We start from the raw sequence: 20,825 nt of genomic DNA, 5'->3' as shown, positions 1-20,825 counted from the left end.
AATGCGCCGCTCGCCGACACACATTCACACACACACTTTATCCCCAACATACACACACACTGTATCACAGACCATTCGTCAAAAATCCACGCATGAGACAAACACAGACACAGAATCACACTCACATCTCCATTGTCCAGTCCAAGAAAAAATTGCATCACCATGAAAGTGATAATTTAAGAAAGCAGTACGCAGCCGAAAAGCCACAAAGTAACCTCAAAGTAAGAGTGATCACACGCTCCTTGCGTCCAGCGCGCGCAGCCTCTGATCATCTAAATCTCCTCCTTGTACCTCCAACACACATACCCACAGACATGCCACTCGCCCCTACAACAAAGACTCATCACATACCTTCACAAGACCAACATTAAAAGAACAGTAACATTACCACGAATGTGATAATTAAGATATCATTACACAGCCGAAAAGCCATGACCCCACAAAGACGTTTTCATCTCCAAGCAGACCGAAAAGCCTACATAATTAAGTCCATCCATAAACCTGGAAGTAGCCGCTTGCAAAACGATCACAAAGAAAGTCGCATTACGAACGTAACACATAAAAAATTCAACCCCAAAAAAAAACTCCCATGCAATCACAAAATAAACAATGCCTTGTACCTAAATGTATCTCTTTTCTCCTCCCCGGTAGAACACTACAAAATACATACTCATAGGAAGAAACCATATTCTGCTATACTACTCAACGATTTGATTCGACTAATTGTTAGACTTATGCCGATAGTAATTTTCATAATTACAAGTATTTTGCAATGTTCCCAAGATATCTACAAGGCTTACTCATCATCTTCTTATACACATATCATCACGTTACAAAAAATAGAACACCTCCACGCAAGAGCGTCTGAGCCTGCCCTGGACCCCTTACCAAAGTAACTGAGTCCCAAAAACAATGCCTTTACAAAAATAGAACACCTCCACGCATGAGCGTCTGAGCCTGTCCTGGACCCCTTACCAAAGTAACTGAGTCCCAAAAACTTCTTACGTGCGTGCGTGCGTGCGTGCGTTCACGTTCGTATTTACATTATTCAAAGTCCTGCTGCTGCACTTCAAACGTATTTACAGTGCATCCAACTCTCAAAAACGACCATAGCAAACTGTCCTTCTCCTCACAGCTCGTCGATTTTGGAAGGCGAATTGACATTGTTCTAAACCATATTGTATTATAATGCAACCTATTATTGTTGATTACTGAACCGAGTTGAAATAAACTTCTTTTTGACTTCACTGCCTTTTAGCTCACTGATCAAACGGTTCTGTAATATGAATGGATTCCTATATAAAATATGTGAGCATTTAACACTCCTGTGAAAGGTCCCAAAGACGAGTAAAATGAGCTTTCTGACCAGGCTAATCATCTCCCCCTCTGCAAATATTCAGTCAATTTCTTGTACTTAACATCTTGCAAATATATCAGAATATATTTACTATTAACTGACTCGCAATTGACTGAAGACCTCAAGAAAATCAAGATAAATAAGCCATTGTCTTTCATTCCCAGGTTATTCGAATCTGAAACACTTCAAGGGGCGCCAAAACCTCCACACACACTAATATTGTTTTTTTTCCAAAATCAATTCGAAAGAAGCTCTCCTACTCTTGCTCACCAGTCAAACGATTCTGGGAAAATGAAGGCCTATATATCACTATAAGGTATAATTTAGAACAATTTTAGCTCCAAGGCCTTTACCGGCTCAAGAAGCATTTTTGTGCCACAAAGCACACTTACCTTGGGCCCTGGATCTATCCCCCCCAAAAACCCCTTCTCCAGAAAACCAGCCCATCGCCCTTAAAATCAAAAATAAAACCACAAAAAATCAGGTTCTTCTCGCATACCCCGTCCTCCATAAAAGAAGGAAAGAATATTAAGACGACTGCCGACAAACGCCATTATGAAGTATATTTTCGATCCTAAGAGCGGGCATTTAATACCGGTTTCCTAAGAAAGAAGCTCCAAAGTATAGGAGTCCAGAGTCCAAGGATTTAGGTCAGACATCTTTTTATTTCAGCCTGACCGGGACGTCTGCCATTGTGGTCAGATCAGCAGTGCGCCCAGTCACAAGTAACAACAAAGCATTTATACACTGTTCACCTCCTGTCAACAAGGGGAGGGGTCAGGTAGTTTAAGCCCAACCCCTGATCCCTGTTCACCAATCACACACATACATGCATTCTAACACAGTTGTTGTCGGGCCGAGTCCCCGCCTACCTCACACATTTAGCAATTATTACAGTGTAACAATCTGTCTTATTTCTAATTATCAAACTTTACTCTTACACAAAGTCTGGTATAGTAATTCTTGTCCAACATTTCTCAAGCTTTAGAATGAATCCACACACTTTATATTTCCTGGTTGCAAACAATAGTTTAGAAAGAATACATCAATAAAGACAGCATTTACTCCAGAATGAATCTTTTCCTTAATGACATTTCTCTTGGTTAACAGCACAGGTCAGAATTATCAACTTTATTCATTTCAACTATGCACTTTAAAGGACTTATTCTTGTATGAATGCACATGGTCTTACTCAGTTTGACAGAATTAGAATTAAACCTTAAAAGTCTTCTGTAGACATTCTGTCCTCCATTTACTATGCATTCACTGTCGGGGGTCAGCTGCCTCCTCACGAGGGAACAATGGTTATTCTGATTAGGTTAAATAAAAACAAAGAAGGACACTTCTCAACTGAAGGTGTCAACACCTGGTCTCCAGTGATTTACATCTCTTGCCCTGTGAGAGTTTGAGCTTCAAAAGATCTAAACACAGTAGAACAAAGCCCCTCTCCTGGAGGTGAACAACAGCTTATCCTATAGAAAAATAAGAGTTAGGGTGAGGGGAAATGCAAATTGATTATTGCAGCCGTCAAGCTTGGGAGTTTCTATAACACAGGATGTATTATGATCAATTATGAGAAACACCGTGTCCATGTTTGAAACGATACTACAACTGCAACATGGCGTTTACACTTTGTTAATTTACAGCCTGTAAGGCTACATCTACATAAACGTTCAAAATATGAAGTGCTTACCCCATGGCCACGGATGTTACACTTCATTTCGGGTGGGTCTCAGTACCCGTATATTCCGTATTGTTCAATACAAAGCATTTGAATGCAATCGGCGGCCATTTCCTCATAGAGTTATAATGTATCAGAGTGCATACACCCCCCAACCACTACAGCCGCGTAGTTGGAAAAAGACGGAGACAATGGCCACCAATCGGATCAAAAAGCTTTGTATTGAACGATACGGAAGATACGGGTACTTATGAGGGCCCGTATATAATTATAACACCCGTAGCCATGAGATAAGCACTTTATATTTGAAATCTGAACGTTTATGTCGATGTACGAGTTGTAAATGGAGAAATGCAAACACCAGGTGTAAGTTCAACCATGACGCAAGTTCAACCACGACACAATGCAAAGCTCGTCAACTACCGTCGTCACCCCAGCGTTGTATTTGTCCACATCTTCAGTGAAATTCTTCCATACAAACGAACATCGAGCGGCCTGTTGTTTAGCTGGGGCTGCCCTCACCTATAGCTGCTGTGTTTGCGACATGTGAGCAACATCATGTATTTGGTTTTAATGGCAATCATTAGCGTCCTGTCTCGGTCTCTAGCGCGCAACATAGCCGTTCATCGTATGGGGAAGTCTCAGTCCCTCTCTCTCTCTCTGCTGCAAAGCAAAGGAGGAGAGGCGGGTGCTGTAAACTAAAGGACACTTACTCCCCATTGGCTTAAACGGGGGGGGAAGTGTGAAGGACAGCCAGGACAGCCAATGAGACTTAGGTGTCGACCCCTGAGTGCTTAGGTGTCGACACCTAAGCACTCAGGTGGCGAAAGTCTACTGAGGCTGTTTGTAGACTCAGGCGCTCTTCGAGCACCTGGTAAAAACACAGTACAACACATTAAAACGGACATGCAACATGCTACTCACCCAGGCAAGGACAAAGCACAGAACACAAAATCAGACCCGGGTCGCAAAACCCGCAGCCGAAACCACAGAGCAGCTTAACGTTCGGCTGCGGGCTGAGCATTTAAATAGTAAAGCACTAGATTGTTAATGCGGAAGTGTAGCGCACGGCCGTCTCTATGGTGGCCCCTGAGGCTCACTCTAGCCGGCTAACGCATACGGGAATGGAGCGTGCCACTGTCTCTACGGTGGCCCCTAAGCCTCAAACTCCAGCCGGCTACATCTTCATGGGTAATATATTGCAATAGCTCTGGGTTTAGTAGTTATAAAAGTTAGCGTTGCGTGGTCAGGTACTTACTCCCGAGGTGGGAATTACCCTGCCTACTGATGGAGTTGCGTGTGCAACGCTATCGCCACTGCCCTGCCGCTGTTCGCTCCAATTCCTTCTCCACTCCTTATGGTGGTGCTCACTCGTCCTCCGTCCCCTCCGACACTCTCTCGGTTCCAACAGCTCCTTCTCTCTGTTGTGCCTTCACCTCTCTGTATTCACAATCTTCCTCTCTGCTTGCTCTGCACCTCGAGCTCCGGTGGTTTCACCTTCACCTGGCTCAATACACATTCTAGCTCCGGTGGTTTGTCTTCACCTGGCTCTCTCTCTTCTGTGTCTCTGCTTAGAATAAGACCACGCTCTCATTTATAGCGGGGAAGCTACGCTTTCACTGGTCGCCTTCGGGTTCGGTCATTGCCACAGCTGTCAGTGTTCAAGTACTCAGGGCAGTGGAATGTGACCCAGGGACCAACAAACAATTATTGCACATACATGCTTTAAGGGTTTGAATATGATGAATGCACTAACAAATAAATGACAGAAAAATAATCAGCAATACCCCTTTTTCGACCCTGTCACATTTCCACAAATTCCTCAATATTCTGCCTGTAACACCAGCTGCTTCCCATACGTCACTGTACTTGCACGATGTACAATTAATATGAAACGCATTATGACCCAATACAAATCACTTCCGCGGGTAGTGCAATGTCAAAATCATCACCGTCTTTTGGACAACAGATCTACAAGCTGACAGCGCGTCGACACGTTGTTATGCTGTGAGGAGATCATTCCAAACGGTGGCTGCAGGACGATTTCTTACCTTTTAGTATGATGTGTGTGTTCTTGACTCCTTATGGCTTTGTTTTAATCAGAGCACGAGAGCGCAGCTGAGACTAGTGCAGCTGCTGCGCGCACCAATGAAAGCGCACGCTTGAAAATAATTAATTCATAATAATAAATAAATAAAAAGGTCTCGGGCTTCAGGCCGTGCTCGGGCTGTAAAATTAAATTACATTTTACATCAATTTTGACATGTTTTATAGTATTAAAGAAACAGTTAGTGAGCCTTATGCCCTGAGATACTCACAGCCTTTGTCTGGCTAACTGTCCAGTCACAATTCCTGATTATTCATGCTCCTTCTCTGTAGACATTTAAATGTAATTGTTGAATTGCATATTTCATCCACCCCTGAATTTCTTTTGCAGATGATTATTTTGCTGATTTAGATTGGCACTGACTGCATCTCAATCCATGCCCTTCGATCTACAGTACTTGTGAAGGTTAAAGGTTCAACTTTATTGTCAACAATACCAATCAGAGTAAAAGGCACATGAAATGCATTGTGCGCTAACCTCACACAACAGAAGTTAGGTCTTAAAACCTCAATGTGTTAAAAACTAAACTTCATAAACAAAAAATCTGTATTAAATATTAAACTCTGCATGAATGTGCATAACTCGGTCAATATAGCAGCATACATGACTTCAAGTGCAAAACAGCATAACAGTGTAGATTAACATAAGTCAATCGGTCTGTCATACTGTAGGTCTGTTTACAGTAGCCACAGGCAAGTGGCCATATAGTCCTGGCATGTATTAAAGGAATAGTTGACCCTAAAAATGACTTAGTTTCTATCAATTACACACCCCATGAAGCATTGAATTCATGGAGATTTTTTTACGCATTCCTGAGCCAATAATTTGATGACCGGGTGTATTTCCGGAGACTCAAAGAGTCTACTTTGATTCTCCTACCGGATACATTAGCATTTTTCTGCCGGTAATCAAATTATTGGCTTAGGAATGCGACAAAAACTAAAACATCTCCATTAATTCAATGCTTCATGGGGTGTGTAATTGATAGAAAATAAGTATTTTTTGAGGTGAACTACTCCTTTAAGTGCTTGTTCATAAGCCTGATGGCAGCCAAGTAGAAAGAACTACACAGTATTTTAGTGTGGCTGGCAAGGCTAAGATTACGCTTGTCTGGTCACGGCCATAACACTGGCCTGAACAGGCTGTGGCCAATGGACGTCCCCGACAATCCGTTCAGCCGTGGCCACGCACCACCTCTCGTATTGATGGGAGGGAAGCTCACTTTCGACAATGTGCTTGGCTGTCCGCACCACCCTCTGCAGCGCCTTCTGTTCCAGAACAGTGCAGCTCCCATATCAGAAAATGATTCCACCCATCAATGGTGCAATTGTAAAAGGACCACAGAATACGAGGGCTGACCCTGAACTTCTTCAGGCACCGCAAGCAGTAAAGGCATTGTTGTGCCGTTTTCACCACACGCGCGTGGTGTGGGTGTCCCACTTATAAGGTCGTGATCAATGTGTGTGCCTAGGAACATAAAGTCATGACTCTCTACCCTGCAACTCCATCGATATAGATTGCCGTGTGCTCCCTCCTCCTAAAGTCCACAATCAGCCCCTTGGTCCTCCCAGCATTTTCCCTATCTCTTCAAAATAAAATAAACACATTATTAATTCATATTTCATTATACATATCCGCCTGCATTGACATAACCAAAATAGGGATACTATGTTGAAATTGGATAACGAATGCATGGTTGCAGACAAGAAAACATAAGTATATAACATTGGGGAACATTGCCCGTCTCCGTCCCTCCCTGACATTTTCCGCTGCCGAAACCCTCATTCATTCATTCATGCCTTCATCTTATCCCGGTTAGACAGCAACAGCATCCTCCACGGTATCACCGCCAAAACCCTCCATAAACTCCAATATGTACAGAACTCAGCCGCCCGCCTGCTCACCCACACCCACTCCAGAGACCAGAGGTGAGGTTGCTCTCCCGGCATCTCCTCATCTCTGTAGGCCGTCTCACTGGCGTCGGTGATCAGCCCCATAAGTGTAAGTGTCATCGGCGTACTTAATGACATTGCAGTCATGCGTGGTCATACAGTCATGACTCATGTGTGTACAGGGAGTACCGGAGGCGAACAGCCTTTTTGCATGTAGTTTAAGCGCAAGGGGGCGGGGGGCGGGTGGGGAGAGAGTCAGCGCACTGAAGTCAAGGCACAGACTACTGTGTTGTTGACAGACAACGGATGCACGCTTATGAGAAACAACAAAAATAAAACCTGGCAAAACAGTTGCGTGCATTAACGCAAGATGAGGATAGTCTGTGCCTTGACTTCAGTGCGCTGACTCTCTCCCCACCCGCCTCCTTGCGCTTAAACTACATGCAAAAAGGCTGTTCGCGTACCGGAGGGGGCTCAGCACACAGCCCTGTGGTGCACCGGTATTGATGGTCATCGGGTCAGATGTTATATTTACCATCCCTACTACCACCTGACAACAGAGGTGGGAGTGGGTTCCAGAGGGTGGGTGCTGCAACTGAGAATGCCCTATCACCCCAGGTGCGCTTCGTTTTTTTTGTGGGGAATTTGAGGAGGTTGGCATCGCTGGATCTGAGGGAACGGGTGGGGACGTGGTTGTGAAGGAGGTCGGAATTGTATTGGGGTGCCTGGTGGTTGAGGGCTTTGTAGGTGGTGATGAGGATTTTGAAGTTGATTCTGTGTTTGACCGGGAGCCAGTGGAGGTCACGAGGACTGGTGTGATGTGGTCGCTGGAGTGGGTGTGGGTGAGCAGGCGGGCGGCTGAGTTCTGTACATATTGGAGTTTATGGAGGGTTTTGGCGGTGATACCGTGGAGGATGCTGTTGCTGTCTAACCGGGATAAGATGAAGGCATGAATGAATGAATGAGGGTTTCGGCAGCGGAAAATGTCAGGGAGGGACGGAGACGGGCAATGTTCCCCAATGTTATATACTTATGTTTTCTTGTCTGCAACCATGCATTCATTATCCAATTTCAACATAGTATCCCTATTTTGGTTATGTCAATGCAGGCGGATATGTATAATGAAATATGAATTAATAATGTGTTTATTTTATTTTGAAGAGATAGGGAAAATAGCAGATCCACAAGATCTACTGAAAATAGCCGATCTACAACTCACAACGTTTTGCATTGGCTGGACTGGACTGCGACATAAAATGCGGCCTTGACTGGCCCGCTTTTGATGAGGGGTGGCCGTAGCTGAATGGGTAGAGAGGCCGCCTGGGAGGCAGAAGCTCCCAGATTCGATTCCCATTGCCCAAGCTATCCATTAGCAAGACACTTAACCCCTAACTGTTCCCCCCGAGGGCTCAATATGACCACCTGAGCAGCCATCAGCTAGGAGCTGAAACTGAATATCACCTGCAGGATTAATAAGGTCTACATTCTGATGTGGGGAAAAAAGTGGCTCATAACGTTATTTTTGGAGGGAGTTGTGGGTTTTACGTGTATGGTAGCTGTGATGTACAGAATATAGCATATAGTATACATTTAGTGTTTACCTAACCCTACTTAAAAAAAAGACCAATAATTTCCCTCTATACCAGCAGTTATCAGCCACTGGAGTAGTGTGGTGGTGTTGACCAGCAGAAACGCATTGCCCTCTCGCTGTAATTTGGTGTTTTCACTGTTTGTTGTGGTAGATGCCAACATTTTTGGGGCCACCAAACAACCAGTGAAAACACCAAAATACAGCAAGAGGATAGTGTGTCTCTGCAGGTGAACACCATCACACTACTCCAGTGGCTGGTGACTGCTGGTGTAGAGGGAACTGATGGGTATTAAAGTATATACTGTTTTGTCATGTAAACACAGGGCAAAGTTCCGTGCTATGCCTTTAATGATATGGTCACACCCACATGTGACAGCTTTATTTCAACAGATGATTTTTACCAGATTTTGATGGTATTGTACAGTACCAACCCCAAAGGACATTTATACTTTGTAGCAATAAATCAGTAGGTGAATGATGACATGTCTCTTATAGAAACATTCTGTATATAGATGATGTAATGGAGAGGTGAGCTACAAAATAAATATCTTCATTTCAATGGGTTTTGGCTGATGTGTCATTAATCGTTTGCATACGTAAAACAGTAGCTTATTTACATGTATTTTGATATCTGTGTGGCTCAGGCTGTAGAGCGGCTTGGGGATCGGAAGGTTCTCGGTTCGATCACCGGCTCCCCTTGGGTTAGTGTCAAAGTGTCCTTGAGCAAGACACTGAACCCATAAATGCAACTGATGAGCAGGTTGGTGTCTTGCATGGTTTCCTCTGCTATCGGTGTGTGAGTGTAATGTACATTGTAAAGCGCTTTTGATAAATACATCATTTACCATTTAACAATACTATTACATCATAGCCTAACTGTCAGGTGGAGACCTTGTACTGCACTGCATGTCCAATGGCGTTTCCGGAAATGGAAAAAAGAATGAAACTACTTTGGATCCAATGGATCCAATGTAGTTGCTATTTAGTAACAAGCCCTTGTTAATACCTCCTTTCATTAGTTCAATAATTGTAAAACCCACTCACACACTTAACCACTTTCACTTCAGAAAAATAGCTGATCTATAAGCTTGTGAGCTTGTAGATTGTCTGTTTCTGCTACTTTTGCGCGACAGTCATGTAGGTTTAATTAATTTAAACAAACAAAAAACAAACAGAAATATGGAGTTATACAAGGCTTCTGCCCGACAGTAATGACATGTTCATGTCATGCATCACTCAACCCAGAGATGAGTGATTTGATTATACAGTAAGTGATATTGGCAGAACTGGAATGTCATCGTTTTAGGGGCAAGGCCACCTTGCCAGCTAGGCCTTTTGTATTGTACGTTCTTTAAGGCACAAAAGCCAAATGCAATAATTTATTGCATTTGGCTTATTGCATTATTTATAATTTATTTTAATTTTTAATACATGCATTTACAAATGATGAATGTTTGTACATTGAAGAGTTCACACAGGCTCAGCCCAGGACTAATCAGAGTCACTGGACTCATTTGAAGATAGGCATGAGGAGCGAGTTAAGAATTCAGAATGTCAACAAAAGACACTGGGGTCTAAAAAACATTATATTGACAGGAAAGAAGTAGAGGAGGAAATGGTACAATCATTTGTGGCCAGTGTGGGTGGGGCACGAAGGCCATCACTGTAGCATCAGGTCAAATCATGTGTTGAGGGGCAGAAGGCCAAACTGAGGGTGCATGTCCAATAGATGTATATTTGTAGGGGAGAGGCTGTAAATGGATCCCCCCCCCCCTCTTCAGACCAGAACCATTTAACCACTTAAACCCCAAGGTTAAACCACTGGGTTAGATCACCCAATACAGATGTTTTGACCCATATTTGTCGTAAAGTGTAAAACCTTGAAATTAATTCAAATATTTGATTAAAGTTTCTATTTGGAACATTCAATTTATACAAATAAATCTGCCTTTTGTTTTTTAAAGTATTAATTATAAAATTTCAATATGAAAAGAACATTTGATTTATAAATGTTTAACCATGTTCTCTACACAAGATCTACAAGCTCGCAATGAATCACATTGCGAGCTTGTAGATCTGTAGAGCTTGTGGATTGGGATAGCAGAGATCTGGATTGACAAACCCAGACTCGACGGTGGGAGTTGAAAATGTTTAAAGATGTACTCAAGCTTTTTTCGAACATAATCTGGATTGAATATAGTTACTTATTTTTCATAATGTGATTATGTAATCCCGATTAAATGTTGTTAGTTTTACCCACCCGTGTGAGGTTGGTAAAGTGACAATAGAATAAAACATAAGACTGTGATGACAAACTGCACACAGAACACATCTATTGTTATTTTATGTTGATAATGAAAGCCATTGAAAATGCTGTGATGTAGCTTTTGTCAAGAAATAACAACTTAAAATCAATATGATTCTGAAAGTATACTGTATCCATTGTGGTTTTACAGTAATGTGAACAATTAATTTAAAGGACCAATACAGTGTTTTTGCATGTTCCGCAATAGCCAATCTACAAGCTCACAGCACGTAGCATCATCACGTGTTCTGGATCTGGTATATCGGCTATTTTTGAACAGCCAAAATATTAAACACGGCTTAAAAGACCACTTCACCCACTTTCAACCATATCTTCATATAATCGGTCCTCACCAATGCTCATTATAAATTGAAATACAATATAAAATTGGGGTTAAGTGTTTAAACTGTTCCTCATTTTTGGAACAGTTGAAGTCATTGATCTCAGAGCTGAATATTGGTCTTTAACTCTCCCTTATCTTAATCGGTGGGAGGGGACCATCAGGAACAACCAGCAGGAAGGCATGGACACCCTCTGGATCACAGAGAGAGACACAGCCGAATGCATTATGAATCTCTGCCTCCTCAGATGTTTCATGCCAGGCAGGCAGGTCCACCAGGGTCACCCAGCGACCACACGCAACCTCCTGTCAAGTATAGCTATTTATAATTGAATACAAATAATTTGTGTATGAAAATGATGAGCACTGCAAAGAGAACCAGTTTGCATTCCTCATTTATTGATTATTATTCACTGTTGTGAAGGAGGAAACGCAGTTCTAGTTAAGCAGTTTGTTTAACAGAATCAATACAAAGCTTTTATATTTAGCCAGACAGTTTAACAAGATTAATACAAAACCTTTATCCAAACAGTTTAACAAAAATGGAACCATACTTAACAAGATCATTGCAAAACCTTTAACCAGACTTAACTAGATCAATAGAACACTTTTAAGCAGACAGTTTAACATATTATGCTGCAGATCAAGCTTCTGTCCATGTCTCAAAAGCTATTTATCTGGCTTTGTTTATCTTTTAGTAACCCGACTCCATTGTCAAATGTCAGTCATCCTTTTTTCTTTCCTTTTTTGTTTTTTAAAGAAGAATCAAGACATGATTAGTTTGCTTCACTTTCTGCCCCACCCTAAGACTGTTAGACCTGTAAACCTAGTCTGAGAGAGAGGAGGAGGGAGAGCAGATAAAATGAAAATATTAGGTGTGGTTGTGACATGATGCGTATGTGCGTGCATGTGTGTGTACGGTAGTCTGGTTGTGTGTATGAATCCCAACCTCAATTTCTGTCCCGGTCCGGCCATGCGGACAGAAAAGCAAGGTAATGTAACATTTTATGTACAATCACATCATGTGATTGACTAATGAATTATGTTACAATCACTTGGACAAAATATTGACGATATAGATGCTTTTGAATGCTTTCATAATTATCTCATAATATGACGCACTTTCCCCTCTCATTCAGTTCACATTTTGTTTTTAAAAGCGTCTCGTATTTTTCTTTGAATTCATTGGCCAACTCAGCTTGTTTTCTGGCCTGCTCTTCATATTTCTCCATCATCTTCAGTTTTTCTTTATGATCTTTCTCCATTTCCTCTCGTACTCTTCTCTCTTCTTGTTGTCTCTTTTCATCCTCTTCTCTTCTTTTTTTCTCATGTTTTTCTCTTTCCACATTAAATTCGTCCTGAAGCCTTTTTATTGTCTGTCGTTCTTTTTCTCTTCTCTCTTCATCTTCCTGGCTTCTTCTATCCCACCATCCTTCTCTTTCCTTCTCCCATTTTTTTCGTTGTTTGCTCATTTCTTCTTGCTCGCGTTCATATCCAGTTTTCTCCAAGGTCTCAAGTTTTTCTTTCCACTCCATTTGTTTTATTTCATCCTCTTTCTTCCATTTGCTCTCCTCCTCTTTTCTTGTTTCCTGTTCTTTCTTTCTCTCCTCATCCACTTTCTTTATTTGTTCCTCCTTTTCTTTCAGTTGTTTCTCTCGTAGTTCTCTCTCCTTTTCAATGTCACGTTGCTGCTCTTCCATCTTTCTTCTGTTTGCTTCCGTTTCTTCTTCATGTGTTTTTGCCAGGGCTTCCATCTCTCTCTTCATCTCATCGTTCTCTATTAAAATCCTTTTCATTTCTTTTTGAATGGCTGCTTCAGCCTCCTGGAACATCTCTGTGGTGTAACATCCCCTACCATTCTCCTTAACCATCTTCCCAACCTTCATCAGTAGATCACTGACTTGTTTACGGTTGTTTTCATCATTGTTGTTGAAGACGTGGTACCTTCCTCCACAGTCAGCAATCAGGTTCTTAAATGAATCCTCTAAACCCTTGTCTATGAATTGCTCAATGGACTCTTTCTTCAGATTGTCTCCTCTTGTGAAAAGAATGATGGTGAATTTCTTGGAATCCTTTCCAAAGGCTTTCTGGATTAACTGCAATGTCTCTCTCTCCTCTTGTGTCAGTCGGCCAATTTCTAACACCAACAGGAAGACATGAGGCCCCGGGGACGCCAGACTGATGCATTTTGTCAGCTCCTCATAAACCTCTTCCTGGGACAGACTTGTATCAAACAAACCAGGAGTATCAACTACAACAACACGACGGCCATCTACTTCAGCAGATGCTTTCTGGCAACACTTGGTGGTAGATAACTGGTAGCATGAGGATTCAAATACCTCACAACCCAGAATAGTGTTTCCTGAGGAGCTTTTTCCTACGCCTGTCTTCCCTATCAGCACCATCCTGAGGCAATCTGTGCTCTGATTGTCATCATCACCTGGTGTATCTTTAAGCTCAAGAGCTTTGAGCCTGGCGTTGTCTTTTTTCAGTTGTATGTTCTTCTCAATCTGGGCCTTAGTAAACATTTCTCTTGTGAAGCAGAGTGTCCCCTCAAGTGGTCTCATCTTTATTACAGCATCCAACACCTTAGAAACTTGATTTCTGTCCTTAATGTTGAAGACAGTGCATCGGCCTCCACAGCTCTGACACAGTTGCTGGATGTCTGTGTCTATGGCAAAATCTGTAGAGTTTGGATCTGATTCTACAGTCAGCAGAACCATGGTGAAGTCATTGATCTCAGAGCTGAATACACCCTTGATGGTGTTTAACTCTCCCTTATCTTCATCGGTGAGGGATCCATCAGAAACAACCAGCAGGAAGGCATGGATACCCTCTGGATCACAGAGAGAGACACAGCTGAATGCATTATGCATCCCTGCCTCCTCCGATGTTTCATACAAGGCAGGCAGGTCCACCAAGGTCACCCAGCGACCACACACCACCTCCTGTCTCTTCACACACTTTGTAGAGGAACTATACCCAGGGCTGTACGTCTGACCCAGAATGGCGTTGGCTGCAGCAATCTTCTCAGGTCCTCTTGTGCCACACAGCACCAGGTTCAAAGGAGGGTTGGACACTTTTGGTGTCATGGTGTCTCGACCTTCATCGGTGAAGTATGTTCCTCTGTTTTCACTCAGAATGCTCTCGATCTTCTCCATCAGTGATGAAGGCTTATTTTCACTCATCTTGTAAAGTCTTCCTCCACAGTCTTCAATGATTTGTTTTATAGAGATGTTTGTTTCATGTCCCTTGTCATGTGTTGCGATGACCATTGAGTGGTTAAAGGCCTCTTGATGAAACAAACGCAGGATGAAGTTCAGCGTGCGTCTATCTCCCTCATTGAAGTCAGTAGGCTTCAATAACAGCAGGAACACATTTGGTCCAGGTGAACAAAGAGATGCACACTTCTCCACTTCCTTTCTCACTGATTCTTCAGATTGATTGAAGAGGTCTGGGGTTTTCACTACTTTGACAGACTTTCCCTGCCTCCCACCTTCCTCTACCATGTTTGACAACAATAGAGAAGAACCTTTCCCTTTGATTAAGATATCAAGTTTTGTCTTTTTCTCTTCACTTTTCCCAAGAAGCACAATCCTGAGTCCAGAAGCTAAAACAAAAAAAAAATGTAAAGTTACAAAAACTCAGGTTGTCTTTGGATATTGCATTCAGTAAATGTATTTAGGAATGAATAAGAGGCATTCTGAAAACTAGAAAGGTGCATAAAGAGTGCAAATCTTCATCAGGAGACATGCCTAATAATAATAGGCAGTGCCATTTTAATGTGCAGCTATGAAAGTAGTGCAGCGTGTGATTTCCAGTTCTACAGTATCACACATGAATTAATGCATGGAGTTCAGTGCAATCCAGAGTGTTTCACTAAACCGGGTACTTTACTGGGGTATCATACTTATTTCATTGATACTGACCAAGCCAAACATCCAATCCCTGGGGTCATAATTCATTATTTCACAGTCATGCTTTTTGGATAAGTGCTAAGTCTTGTGGTACATTCACTTATTTTGATATTGCGTTCTTCATGGCTGATTTGATGATTTCATTATTTCCATCTCACAACTAGAAGGGTTTTTATTTTTATTATAGTATTATATCCTACTATAATTCTAGTAACCTCACGGTGGTGGTGGTGGTGGTGGTGGTGGTTGGGTGGACTCTTGATCAAACTGCGCATGCGTCGTTGCCAGGTTTCGCGAGAGAAACAAGCAGCAAGGTCTATGAAAACGAGGCCAAACCAAACGAACCCTATACCACCAACATTGGCCCTACAGCGCTTACAGTACGCCGACATGGCAACACCGAGACCCCGCCCACTCTCAGCACAATTCTTCCTGTGTTAAGTAAACACACCAGACGGACCCGCGGCGGGCGAGTAACATGCCTACGCCATTCTCCGTGCTGATATATATATATATATATATATATATATATATATATATATATATATATATATATACGCCCGTGGGGAGGGGTGACGCAACGCGACCCACGGGGGGGAGGAGGTGTGAAGCCACGACGGGGAGGAGGGGGGGAAGCCACGACGGGGAGGAGGAGGAGGGGGGGGGGGGGGGGGGCGCCACGACGGGACGCGCGCGGGGGAGAAACCGCGCGACAGGACGTGCATTAACCCCAACTTTGCAACTACTTTCACCTGCGCCTTTCACCGGGTATGGTCTAGTTATAGAATAATTTGCACTAATTATGTACCAAACACATTATCATAATAATGCTGTCCTATACTTACCATCAGCTCCTACTGGATCCAACCTCACAGGTTTTCTTGATGTCTTTCTGTCACCATGGGCATGCTGTCCATTGTTCTCCTTAGCAACTTGACCCAGTCGTGTCAACAGCTCTAGGAGTTCAGGTTTCTTCTGCTGTAAGTGCCTGTACCTACATTTTCTGATCATTTCCTGTAGTGGAGGATGCTCCATATAGTTTAACATCTGACCTGTACTCTCCTGTCTGGGTGTTGATACTAATACAAATGAGTGATCAAATGGGCAATCGCTGAATGTTTCAAGAACTTTCTGTAACTTGTCTCTTTGTTCTTCAGTGAAGTCATCAGGCTGAAGCACCAGTAGAAACACATGAGGTCCAGGAGCAGTACATCTCACACAGCTTTGGACCGTCTCTGTAAGTGATGAGATGTTGGGATCTAGCAGGTCTGGAGTGTTGATGACCACCATCTTTGTGTTCTCAAATAGACCACTAATTCTCACACAGTCATTAAGAGGATCATGCCCACTGAGCACAGTCGTTCCCAGAAGGAGGTCCCCAACTGCATTCCTCTCTGACTGGTTATTCCCCAACAGAACAACTCTCAGCTCTGCCACTGAAATGAAAAAGGCCCATTAAAACAGTACAGGTGTAAACTAACCAATTGTTCTTAACATTAAGCCTAAATCTAGCCAATAAACATACATTCCCAAGACTGTTAAAGTTAAATTATACATTGACACTTCATTATTGTGATTACGGTACAATACTCGATGTTATTGTGCAATGCACAGGGGCTTTGGGGTTTTGTCTGTTGATCTGGAAAGGCAGTGGCCACATAGTTATAATATTGTTACTGTACTGACTAACATCACAAAAACATAGAAACATAAATAAATCGGTTTATTAACTCCAAAACACAGCTCATAGTGTATCCCAAATATCTTCTATCCATTTGTATTGATGAATATTTTTTTTTAACCTTTTTAACCTTTTTAATTTATTCAAACCGTGATATTATGATATGTTATGTTTATTTATTTGATATGGACATCACAAATTACATTGGATGGAACCAGATGCATTGCTTACAGTGTATATAGCACGAGTGTTAATTCTCAACACCTGTCCACAGGAAGCTTTTCTAAAATACAGTAACACCAATCTAAAACCCAATCAGGTACAAAAAAATTATAATTGTGTATATATATATATATATATATATATATATATATATATATATATATATATATATATATATATATATATATATATATATACAAACCCATACATACAATATGTATGGATACACATATATACACACACTCACCAAAATCATCATCAAAATCAATATCAGACCCAATACATTAACTAAACAAAAGAAGACATAATCATTCAAATAACCAATCAGTAACTATACATGTGAACACAGTTGATTTGATTTCAACCATAATTTGAGCCCTCTGTTAAACACATTACCATCCGTCTCTAGTTTTAGGACCGTAGGCAAAGAGTTCCAAAGGTTTACCCCCTTTACTGAGAAGGCAGACTGCCCGAATGTGTTCTTGCTTATACACGAATCCACGGAGCGCTGCCCTGCGCGCAGCCATTGCTGCGGTCAACGCTCCGCGGACGCGACACCGCAGCAATGGCCGCCTACAGGCAGCGCCGTCTGTGGATTCGCCTATAGGCACAGTACAGTCACCATGTGTTGATGCTCGTGTAGTTGCTCTACCAGAGCTCTGACGCCTATTAACCAGTCCAGAAAACAGAGGTGAAACATGATTATGTAAGCATTTAAAAAACAATTTGATCGTACAAAAAACCACAACATTTTCAAAAGTAAAAATGTTGTGGTTTCTTAAAATACCACAGTGGTGCCATCTCATCGGTTTCTGATCCATGACTTTTATAGCCTGTTTGTATATTGATGTTATTGGTTTTAAGACAGTTTGAGAAGATTGTGACCATGATGTAATGCAGTATGACAAGTGTGAGAAAATCATAGCATGCATGTACAGCTGTGCAGTTTTACATGATAAGTCCCTTCTAATATGACAAAAACAGTTTAAGTTCGGTTTAACCTTCTTGCATATATGCTTTACCTGTCTGTCGAATTTTAAGTGTTTATCCAAAATAATTCCCAAATATTTTATTTCACTTGTTTCAGCAATAATTTCATTTTGGATTTGCACCTCAAAGGCATCTGTAACAGGCTTGTTACGTATTGAGATGCACATTGAGACTGTTTTCTTGACATTTAAGGTTAATTGTGAGAACTCAAGCCACTTTGAAATGTTCTGCAATTCCTGTGTCAGGTGCGCAGCTGCCAGGCTGGCTGTTTTAGCGGACACATAGATGACAGTATCATCTGCATACATCTGGCAGCTAACACCTGGACAGGTTTTTGGAAGGTCGTTAATGTACATTGTAAACAACAGTGGTCCAAGTACCGATCCTTGGGGCACTCCCATGCTGTTAGGAAGCAAGCGTGATTTCTCCCCATTGACCCTGACACACTGTTGTCTCCCTTCCAGACATGACTCAAACCACTGTAAGGCTTCTGCCGACATTTGAAAGTGCTTCAACTTAGACAGTAGGACTCTGTGGTTGACAGTGTCAAAGGCCTTTTTCAAGTCCAAGAACACTGTCCCTACGACATGTCCCTCCACCAGTAGACCCCTGACCTTGTCAAGCAAATAGCAATTAGCCGTCTCTGTGGAATATTTAGGTCTAAATCCAAACTGCTGTGGATGCAGTAATTGGTTAGACTCTAGATATTCTGTTAGTTGTGAAGCAACAATCTTCTCCAGTATCTTAGAGACAACAGGAAGGATAGCAATAGGCCTATAGTTACTTGCCATGTCCTTGTCTCCTGACTTATAAATCGGGGCAATTATTGTCATTTTCCAGCTCTCTGGAAACACATTTGTTTTTATTGATAAATTAACTAAGCAGACAGTTCAGATTTTTCTAATTAATTCAGAGTATAGACTATGGATATGGATATCCTTTGACATTGAGTTACTCATATTCGCGATACATTTTTTTACTGTATCACTAGGTACCTCTTTGATTTGGAAATCATCTGAGTGGACATTGTCAGGCTCCTCAGAAGATAACTCCATAAATTTAAACTTGCTAGACAACTCCTGTACAGACTCAATAAAGAAATTGTTGAAAACATTTGCATTGTTATCATAGGCGGCGGGTAATGAAGGCTAGGGTAGGCTAAGCCTTCCCAAATGTTATGCAGGGAAATTCTGGGAATTAATAATAAATCAGTAAAATCAGGCAAAAATATGAATAAAAAAACCTAACCCTAATCTAACCCTAACCCTATAACCAAAATAAAGTAACCAAAAACCCAACAGACACTAACAGAATCCAACCAGAAACCGCTTCGCGCGCGTGCGCGGATTTCGGCGCCCAAAAAAGCGTGCGGCCGATCCCCAGCCTTCCCAATTGTCAAGCTCACCCGCCGCCTATGATTGTTATCAATGATGTTATTTTCTACTTTTAGACTATTGATTTTAGGGTGCTTGTGCTTGCTGGAGTCTGTTGATATGCTGCCATAGTTTAGAACTGTTGCCATTGGCCTCTTCAATAAGCCTGAGGAAGTAGTTACTCCTAGCCTTTCTTAGCTCAGATACTACTTTATTCCTCAGACCAGTGAAGAGGAAGTGGTCAGTGTTGTTTTTTGTTACTAAAGACCTTTTAAGGGCAAAATCTCTCTTTTTAGTGAGCTGGAGAATATAATTATTAAACCATGGGAGAGAATATTTCTTTGGTCTGCTTTTCCAAGTTTTTGTGTATTTACTTGCCCATTATTGAGGTGAAATTATTTACACTGTTATTTAAATCTGACTCTCTAGTTACCTTTTCCCAGTTGACTTCCATTAGATCATGTTCAAAGTTCGCTAAGTTTGCCCTAGGAATTCCTGTCGTTGAAATTTTATTTGCAACACGCATAGACGTGCCCGTGTGGTTCAACCAGAGCTCAGACGCAGGCTAGTGCCCAGGCCTGTGCGTCTTTCTTGCATGAGACTGTTTAGCACGGAAGTGTTTAAAAAGTTTATTTTCTCCTTCAACGGTTATATTTTGGGAAAATTAGTGCCGTAAATGGGTAGAACAAACGCTGAAACAATTTTCTTATTGCTATGCTTGAAATTCATCAAGTTTCTTTTACATTTTTGGATTCTTCATTCACCATTAAGGAATATTTTACAAAAAATAAATCTGGTGTATTTACATTACATTTAGGCGCTGTCCCATCTAAATAAACAAATAAAGTAACATTTAAAGGAAGGGTACGTGATTTTTGGGGGTTAAAACTATTTTTTAGTTTTAATAGGTTAAAACTCTATATTCTAGTAATCATTGCTATATAGAGTGCTTGTTCAGTTACAGGGGTCTCCCCGTCTCTCCAGCTCTTTAATAAACAGAAAATACTTTTTCAGGTGGGTTGCCAAATTTCAGCCAGTCGGGAGAGAGGAGCCATTTATCAGCTTACATTTTTATAGTGTTACAGTTCCAATGTTGTCTGCTTATTTGTTTGTGTTATCACTTCCAATTTCACTTGTTCATCCTGTGTGAGTTCTCTCTCATAATTGGATAAAACTGGTATCCCGACCTGAAAATACAATTTCTGTTTACTAAGGAGCTGGAGAGATGGAGAGACCACAAGAAGAAAAAAAAGAAAAAACAACAACTCTATAACAATGAGTATTATCACAATATGGAGCTATTTAACACTTATTTTAACAAAGGAAAATCACTTACCCTACCTTTGATATTAGATTTTCAGATAATGGT

At 41.6% G+C, this 20,825-nt stretch overlaps 1 protein-coding gene across 2 annotated transcripts in view; it reads right to left on the bottom strand.

Moving 5' to 3' along the window:
* LOC311038360 (GTPase IMAP family member 8-like) overlaps positions 1–20,825 on the bottom strand; it is a 67,957-nt gene that overhangs the window by 30,138 nt on the left and 16,994 nt on the right. Inside the window, exons 5-6 of one of the 2 annotated variants that reach the window (XM_084047842.1) lie at positions 16,036–16,626; positions 11,610–14,883 (exon numbers count right to left, since the gene is read on the bottom strand). The exons of the other annotated variant lie outside the window; for it this stretch is intronic. Coding sequence (XP_083903968.1) covers positions 12,380–14,883; positions 16,036–16,626 — 3,095 coding nt within the window. The 3' untranslated portion in view covers positions 11,610–12,379. Of the gene's footprint in view, positions 1–11,609; positions 14,884–16,035; positions 16,627–20,825 lie in introns of those variants that run through there. 2 annotated transcript variants of the gene reach the window in all.

Source organism: Gymnoscopelus microlampas (assembly GCF_963454915.1).
Source record: "Gymnoscopelus microlampas genome assembly, chromosome: 21".
In the NCBI taxonomy this organism is placed as follows: Eukaryota; Metazoa; Chordata; class Actinopteri; order Myctophiformes; family Myctophidae; genus Gymnoscopelus; species Gymnoscopelus microlampas.
The sequence above is the reverse complement of the archived record's forward strand: the minus strand, read 5'-3'. Positions and strand labels throughout refer to the sequence as shown.